This window comes from Oncorhynchus mykiss, chromosome 28 (genome assembly GCF_057628025.1).
Source record: "Oncorhynchus mykiss isolate SJ-2025 chromosome 28, ASM5762802v1, whole genome shotgun sequence".
NCBI lineage: Eukaryota > Metazoa > Chordata > Actinopteri > Salmoniformes > Salmonidae > Oncorhynchus > Oncorhynchus mykiss.
In genome coordinates this window covers 37495373-37504354 of record NC_143049.1, presented here as the reverse complement: position 1 = coordinate 37504354, position 8982 = coordinate 37495373, and the positions used below count along the sequence as shown (strand labels likewise).

General features: G+C 41.9%; 1 protein-coding gene across 2 annotated transcripts; it reads right to left on the bottom strand.

Moving 5' to 3' along the window:
• Window positions 1-653: 653 nt before the first annotated feature.
• LOC110509110 (C-C chemokine receptor type 9) lies at window positions 654-7559 on the bottom strand. Of its 2 annotated transcripts, none has more exons than XM_021590079.3 (3): window positions 7292-7559; window positions 7078-7122; window positions 654-5046 (listed from the first exon to the last, which is right to left on the bottom strand). In XM_021590079.3, the coding sequence occupies exons 2-3, from the start codon at window positions 7120-7122 to the stop codon at window positions 3985-3987; spliced, it is 1107 nt and encodes a 368-aa protein (XP_021445754.2). In that variant the 5' UTR covers window positions 7292-7559; the 3' UTR covers window positions 654-3984. The 2 variants fall into 2 exon arrangements, with proteins under 2 accessions (XP_021445754.2, XP_090081395.1); XM_090225269.1 differs by having other exon boundaries at window positions 2995-4963; window positions 7292-7502.
• Window positions 7560-8982: the final 1423 nt, after the last annotated feature.

Sequence of the window (8982 nt, the reverse complement as noted above, 5' to 3'; positions counted from 1 at the left end):
TTTTTCTTCCTGTGGGGGGACTGTGGGACGGGTCTCGAATGGTTGAGGGACAGCTATTGGGGAACTGTGGGGGGATCTTAGAGGGTACGGATTCACATTTTTTTGGCCTGGTGGGAGATCTGTCAACATGCCCCCTTGAGCAGGGCATTGACCCTGGATGCTTCTGTGTCTCTCTCTGAATGAGAATCTGTTGGATGACTGGTATGATGTAGTTATTGAGCGGCTTCACTGCAAGTATATTGTATGTTTGGAATATTCAATGAATAATAAAATACATTTAAAAATATTACAAACCAAAAAATTCAAAGAATCGTTCACAAACATTGGCACATTGTAAGATTAGATAACGGTATCGGTAATGTGTTTTCGGACCTTCCCTTGGTCGTATTCTCGCGGGGCAGAAACCTCAGAGATCAATTGATAAACTCTGATTTACCACCCCAAGATATCCCTACATACAACGTCTATTTGCGCCTCTACTGGATGGAAACTACAAGTGTAATGGCTGTGCTCAATGCAATGGTACCTATAAATGTAGATCCTTCAAACAGGGAAACAGATCCCAATCAAAGGTGTTATCACGTGCTCCACTAAGGCAGTTATTTATTTTATAACTCGTCCTTGTGGTAAAAATAATGTGGGTAAAACAAAACTTAAATTAAAAGTAAGGTAATTTTTGATGGGGGGGGGGGGGGGGGGGGGGTTTGATGCCAACCGCCCGGCAAAGGGCTACCCGTCCTCAGCATCTGGCTCTGAGGAGTATTCCTCAGAGACGAAGCAATACACCAAACTATTTAACAAAATGCCATATTGCATTCTGTCTCTATTGTTCATTCAGTTAAGCCTATACTCGATTCAACTATAATTTCTGCATTTATAAAGCATTTTTAAACGTGCCTCACTTATCCTTGATGTATTTGGCGTGGGCTACGGCCAAACAGTAGCCTGTGTGAAGTTGGGTTAATAAACTGTACATTTGTGAACTCAATCCTTCGTTTGGACAATTGTTCCTTTATATGATCTAGTCAGGTCTTTACAGTACTAACACACACACGGTGGTAAAGTTAGCTAGCGTTTCTCCATTCAATAATGCAACGTTCGCTGGCTAGCTACATTAGCTAAGCCCCTTGGACATTGTCAACACATTTTACAACTTGGTCAGTATATGTAACAAAACAAAATAATTTAGTTAAATTTAACTATTTACACTATTTGTACGTTATGACCCAGAACAAATTAAGAGACAGACAGAAACCAGTTGCTTTCATTTTGACTCAAAGATGATCTATTATATTGACAACAAGATAGCCAAGTGAACGATCTAACAATGGAAATACATGTCTTCAATGATTGAGGGCAGGCGAGATCAAGTGGAACCATTGTAGCCAATAAGAGGGCAGATACACGTGTGAACAACAGGCACAACTAAGTCGTTTGTCTCAAAGTTGACGGAATGCTACGTGAGTCCACTTAAATCAGTACATTTGTAACACCCTAAACAATACCAAACTTCTATTCAATCAAATAAGCCTCACGTAATTCTACACTCTCTCTCATAGACCACCATTCAAAAATCTCATGTGGACAGATTTAGGGGAGAAGTAAATCCTCTTGCTTCGCCTCTTCCTTTCTGTTTGACTGCAGATGAGAGGTGAGAGGTCTGTGTGGCATCACTTACAGGTGACAGCCCAGCGTTCTTCTGGCTTCTTATTCACTTGTTTTTATGTACAAATATACACTTTCAGTCATGAAATATTGAATAAAAAGGTTAACAATGTTTTGTGGACGATTTTTTTGTAGAAGCGAGAAGTGACACTTTCTGGAGGCTAACTGCGTTAACTAAGGTTAACTGATTTCACGGATTGTGTCTAAAACGGGAAAGAAGTGGGTGTAGCGGATGAAAATTAGCCGGCTGGCTAAAACCGTCACTTTTACTGAAACGTTGATTAATGTGCACTGTCCCTGTAAAAAATAAAATAAACTCAAACTTGCCTACCTGGTTAAATAAAAGTGAAATAAAAAATTAAAATAATAATAATTAGTTACGAAAGAGTTATAATATGACCCTCAACTATACCATTTCATCCGTAATATTTACCCTGAGGATTTGAACCCTGTTGGGATTCACTAACACTGGTATGGCATAAGCACATTTTGAAAACAGCCATTAACTGTATACATGATGGCGAGCACTGTGGGGTTATGTGTAGGCATAGTACCCACCAGGTTTGATGCATGCCATGGCAGCCATTTTGTGCCGGAGCACACATCCCACATCAATTGTGACAGTGGGGAGAGAGATGACAATAGGATAACATTACTATGTCATTGTACAATTACATCTATTTAAGATACCTAAATATGAGCTCTTGCATAGCATGACATAACTGTTTTCCAAAATGTAGATTGAATTAAAGGCGCTAAATGCTGGAGACTCCACAGAGTTGGGTAAATCTGCCTTTACCTACCAGACCCCTGTCATGTGGAATAATCTCCTATTAACGTTTCATTTGGATGTGTTGTTGTCTCTGTGTCAGTTTAGGAGAAAGACATTTTTATATTGATAAAAATGTGTTTGTTTTGTTTGATTGTGTATATAATATTTGCCATTTATAAAATGTTGGGTTTTAAATAGTGTATAATGGTATGTTCTGTATTGTTTTAAGGGTACATTTGCAAATGAGACTTAGGTCTCAATGTGTTTTTCCTTGGTTTAAAAAAAAAAGAAATTCACTATAAGATATGCTATGGATATATTTAATTAACCTGTAATAATGCAGTTAGGACCTGTTATAACACGTTCATGAGACACTTATAGATGTGCAACTGCGTTATTACAGGTTAATGAAATATATCCATAGCATATCTTATAGAGCTTTTTTTTTTAACTAAGGAAAAACTCATTGAGACCTAAGTCTCATTTGCAAATGTGTCCTGGGATCAATACAGAACATACAATTATACACCATTTAAAACATGGCTATGTAGTCGAAGTAAATCGTTGCCAAATTTGGAAAATTCAATAACAGTGACCTAAAAATATATATATATATTTTTTAATGCATTGTTTATTTACAGTCATTACAGTCACGATCAAAGATATTTTATACAACTTTTTTGTTTATGACACTTGTTCACTCGCACTGTGAAAGCTAAACACACTCGTCACAAATAAGGGCTTTCCTTCTTAGAAAGTGTCTCAAATAATTGATCGGCTCATTGATACGGTCCGACCAAAGAGATTGATGAACTAATATCAATATTAGTTAATATTGCCAATTAACTTTATAATATAGAGATGGATAGAGGGCGCACTTGCCCACAATGGAGATTCTGTCACAGAAACCATCATTGTAAAGAAAATACGTGTTTTCTCTTTCCCATCTCTATACTTTCTAAACAAATGCAACAATAACAAGGCACAAAACAGCCCGGCTGACTTTACAGAACCATAAAGACCAATGAAAATGCATGGTACCAGTACAGGCCCAATGCTGTCATGGTTAGCTCTTTTCCCATCACTGGAATCGTCAAACACAAACCCTCAACCAGACTTCGACTGTCCAGCCTTTGTGGTCATCAGCTAAAACTGAGAAGGTCTTTAGACCAGCCAAAGAAGAGTCCCATCATGACCAATGCTTTCAGCAACGTACACAAGAGCCAAGAGTTTCTCCAGCTCTCAGAAAGGGACCTCTTCTCCCCATGTCACTGCCTCAGCCTCAGACATGGTCAGATAACCAAAGAAGTCTAAGTCTGATGCAAGAGTAGGCAACCGGGGGGGGGGGGGCGACGACGACGACAGTACAACCTCTCTCACTGGGACTGTTAGCCATATTGGTTTGTCTTTCCGTTACCAGACCTTTCCGTTACCAGACCTTTCCGTTACCAGACATGGCATTGTGGAACAGAGCATGGTTGCACAGCCCCTCGATTGTTGTGAGGGACTTCTGGTCGCACGCAAAAGGTTGTACTATGACTGTGCCTTCAAAGCGAGAGTGCCTGTGTGGTGTCCGTGTCGGACATGACCGATGAGCGGCCAGGTCCTCCCTGGATCTTGCTGAGTATCCCCTGGGCCGGACAGCAGTGGTAGATGCGGATAAGCTTGAGGACGTCTCTGCGGAAGCGTTCGCCCACAAATACATACAGGAAGGGGTTGAGGCAGGCATGCATGTAGGCCAGGCTCTTCAGTACCTGGCCGGCCACGTCGAAACGCTTTTCCGCCCCGCAGTCCATTCCGGTGTTGTTGACCGCCTTGGTGGCCTCCACCACCAGCACGCTGTTATATGGCAACTGGGAGAGGACAAACACAGCCACCACCACCATGATCACGCGCAGCGCCTTGTGCTTCTTGAAGTTGCGGGTTTTGAGCAAGGTGCGGATGATGCCGGCGTAGCAGAACACCATCACCAGGAGGGGCAGGCAGAAGCCCATGCAGATCTGAAGCCCCAGGACCAGGATCTTGGTGCGGTTGTTCTGGTTACTCCAGTAGACCATGGTGCAGTAGAACTGGCCATCCAGCTCCTTGACGTTGGCGAACATGAACTCGGGCAGGGCCAACAACACGGCCAGGAGCCAGACGCAGGCGCACACAAACTTGCTGCAGCTCAGCCGCTGTCTCTTGGAATTCTGGGCCATGGTGGTCTGGACGATGACCACGTAGCGATCGACACTGATGCAGGTCAGCAGCAGCATGCTGCTGAAGAAGTTGATCTTGTAGAAGGCAGAGGTGACCTTGCAGAGGCCCAAGCCGAAGCTCCATCCCTGGTTGGCCTCCACGGCCCAGAAGGGTAGAGTGCCCAAGAAGAAGAGGTCGGCCACAGCTAGGTTCAACAGGTAGATATCGGTCATGGTCTTGAGACGCTGGCGGAAGTGCAGGTAGATCCACACCACGGTCAGGTTACCCAGGCCTCCCAGGATGACAATGGACCAGTAGAGAGGCGGTTCATACTGGCCTCTGAAAGCCCTAACGGCAGATTTGTCACACATAAAGTTATCCACACCATCCTCACCAACCGTAGGGGTGAAGCTGGAGTCGTAGTCGTACACCTGTGTGTAAGACAGGACAACATAGCTTGTTGGACATGTTGTGCCAGTAAATTGTGCCAGTAAATTATGAACAGAATATATGGTTGCGGACAGAAATATTGGCACACTTTTCTTAAATATTTTCCTATTTATTGTCAAATTTAAAAAATACAATTATAATAACTTTGTCAGATTCTTAAATTGCAGAATACATTTTATTTTTGCAAACTTGGCCATTTTAAATCAGGGCCGGATTACCGAACGGGCACGCAGGGGGGTTGGGGGTCCCCTGGAGGTAGGGGGGCCACCAAATAGCATATGATAACAAAATGTTTCATTGCAGGAAATTAGCTTCGAAAATGCTAAATGTTTTCTTAGCCTCATGACAAAATGTGTAGAATAGCATTATAAAACTGAAAATGTTTCTCTCTGCACTATGGCGGAATCAGTTTTCCTAAAAAATGGCAAAATTATTGGCAACCCCAGAGCTAGTGCTTGGTTACACAGCCTTTGGACAAAACTGCAGACAAACGCTTCTGGTAGCATGCTGCAAATGAGCATGCTGCACCTTTCTACTGAAAATGTGACTTTTCAGCATCAAATTGCTCTAAATTCATCAATATTTGAAGGGGGCCCTCCACCAACTGCTGTTTTCAGATCTCGTTTTTGGATGTGATTCAGATCTGGACTCCAGAACAGTCCAGCATCTTTTCTTAACCATTCCAAGGGGCTTTTTTTTTTATGAGTGTTTGGTGCCGTTGTCCTGCTGGAAGACCCACAACCGTCGATGGAGACCCAGTTTTTGGCCACTGGGTTGAACATTAGACTACAAAACACCTGATAATCTGCTGATTTCACGTTCAAGGCCCCCAATACCAGAGGCAGCAAAGCAACCCCAAAGCATTATTAAATCTCCCCCATCGTTGATTGTAAGGTGGGTGTTCTTTTCATTGAATTCTTCATTTGGCCATCAATAAACACAGCGCTGATCTGTATTGCCAAAGCGCTCTAATTTTGTTAAATTGGTCCACACATTTTTTTTTTGTGGGGTGTAGGCTTGTTTAAGTGGGTTTTTGAGAAGTTCAATCAGTTTCCTTCAGCATTGTGGTCTTCCTGTGTTTAACCAACGGCCAAATAAAACCAACGGTTTTAACCAACGGTTCAAATAAAATAACACCATCCTCTACAATCAGGTTTGATACTGCTAATGGATTGCTTTGCTGCCTCTGGTACTAGGGGCTTTGAATGTGTGCAAGACGTCATGAAATCAGCAGATTATTTTTTGGCGTGCAATGTTCAACCCAGTGTCCAAAAAACTGTGTCTCTGTTGAAGGTTTTGGGTCTTCCATTGGACCACAACCCCAAAGCACCCTGGAATGGTTCTAGAAGAAACACTGGACTGTGCTGGAGTGGCCAGTGAAGAGTCCAGATCTGAATCACATCCATAATCCATGGCGAGAGATGAACACAGCAGTTGGTGAATGGGACCCCTTAAACGTAGAAGATTTGGAACGGTTTTCTGCAGAAGAGTGGGCCAAATTGCCAATAGAAAAGTTCCGCTCATTGATGGCTGCATGAAGCATTTGTTGGCAGTTATCTTGGCCAATGGCTACGCAACCAAGAACTAGCTCCGAAGTGCCAATCATTTTGTCCATGCCATTTGTCTTTATTTTCAAAATTAAAATGGTCAACTTAACTTTACAATGTTTAACATCCAATCAGGTGGGGAGATCAAACGTTTTTTGTTCAATTCCAAGTACTTATAGAAGAAATAGGGAATTATTTCAAGAAAAGTGCAATGGTGCCAATATACTGTACACATACTTATATAGACCAGGGGTCTCCAACATTGTATCTCATAAGAGCATGGGGGGAAAACATCGATATACATGTCATTTAACTGTTATGAATTAAAATAATTAAAATTTGATGTGATTTTTTTTTGTTGCTATTTCCTACCAATATAACACACACACTATTTTACACAAATGGTATAAAAAAGTACAACAAATTAAATATATATATATATATATTAGTGTACAAGTTGTGTACCTCTGAATCCATTGGTGAAGTCACCATGTCACCTATAACTGGCATCTGAAAAGAGACGGGAGAGAAACAACAAATTAGTCAGGAAAATAACACACAGTACAGTATAGCATGATGAAGTAGATACTTTATACTTACATTTCAAATCTGCTATCATAAATGTTAATATAATTTGAGAAAACTACACGAGACCAGCTGTTCAGACAATTTTACTTACAGTTGTTCTCTGCTAGTGAGATGTCAAACAGGCGCTTAAATTCAAGATGCTTGTTGGTTGCTTCCTTATCGCGGAGTTGCTTTAGAGAACTGTCTGGCAACTGTTTGCTCTCCAGAGGCTTATAAAGGTTTCAGTTAAACCACAATTGACGTCAGGTTGCAAAGCAGGGTGATATTCTGTAGTGCTCATTTGCGTGTTTTGCCCGCATCTCGCTAAAGCAAACCTGCAGCGTGCATACAACAACCTCATGCAACTTCTCGGGGATTTTAGTCGTATATGAAGATGTGTAGCTGCCTGTATACAATGGATGAGTCATAGGAAATCCCTTTTATTCTCAGCAGAAGTCTCCATTCACCTGAGATCTATGCCAAAAGAACGCTTTCTCAGGACACCTTTTGTTCACACACTGATTTACAGTTCATTTCAGAGATCCCCAAAATCTCCAGGACGACAGCCATGTGCTTTGGATTTCTTGACTGTAGTATAAACATAAGAAGGTGCATTATGCTTTTTTTTGCCAAGGGGCCCACACACACACGCACGCACACACACACACAATCTCTTCCCTCCTGTTAGGATTAGGAATGAAGGGCTATTGTAACGATCCTCTTCGTCTGATGAAGAGTTGTCAAGATCGGACCAAAACGCAGCGTGGTAAGTGTCCATGTTAATATTTATTTTAACTCAGACCACTAAGACAAAATAACAAAAAATAGACCAACACGAACCAGTTCTGTCTGGTGCAGAGACAGAAAACAACTACCCACAAACACCGGTGGGAACAGGCTACCTAAGTATGGTTCTCAATCAGAGACAACGATTGCCAACTGCCTCTGATTGGGAACCATACCAGGCCAAACACATAGAAGTACAAAACATAGAACAAAACATAGAATGCCCACCCCAACTCACGCCCTGACCAAACCAAAATATAGACATAAAAAAAGGAGCTAAGTTCAGGACGTGACACCTATGCTGTGCTAAACTACTTAGGTTTGTTACTTCAGGCACCATGGTTACAAAACCGTTTCATTACATTACTGTAGTTGATTGACTAGAACCCACACACTTTGGCCAGAGAGTCCACTCACCTGGTGTCCCAGGTCTAAATCATTCCCTGATTAGAGGGGAAGGATGCAAACCAGTATTGCATAAAGAGCTGTCGAATCCTATACAGTAGGTGTTTTCAAAAAGACACTGTAACATAAGGCTACAACATGGGTGGTTGTAGAATCCTATTGTGCCTTCTCCTGGATCCTCATTATATGTTATTATATATGATATGGTGATTTAGTAGACGTCTGTCTCTACTTGTCGAGGCGCCGGGGTCGACACTGGAGCAGAAGGGTAAGGTGATACACTCCAACCAGATGCCGTCAAGTTAAGAATTTTGCTCGAGGTGTTTACCGTACTTTTGTTTTCTTACCGTTCAAGAGTACCACAGTGTCGGGCCTGCTGTCATGTGACGATCGAGTCGTTTAAACAACCAGATGAACTGAAGACATGACAACGCACCGAGGGTATATTTAGTTGTAGGCACGGTTCCAAATACCGTTGTGTGTGTTTGCGTTACAACACTTTGAAAATATTTTGAATTTCGTAATGTACATGGGGCCTATGAACATTAATTATGGAACCACTCCCTATTCAAATCAGGGTTGATTGGAAAAAGCTGTTCAGAAGAAGACATT

What these genes read in the sequence shown, in the direction of transcription:
- LOC110509110 (XM_021590079.3), bottom strand. Translation starts at nt 7,122, where the DNA reads ATGCCAGTTATAGGTGACATGGTGACTTCACCAATGGATTCAGAG. An exon ending in CTTCACCAATGGATTCAGAG is followed by an intron (nt 5,047 to 7,077) that starts GTACACAACTTG and finishes TCTTACACACAG; the next exon opens with GTGTACGACTACGACTCCAG.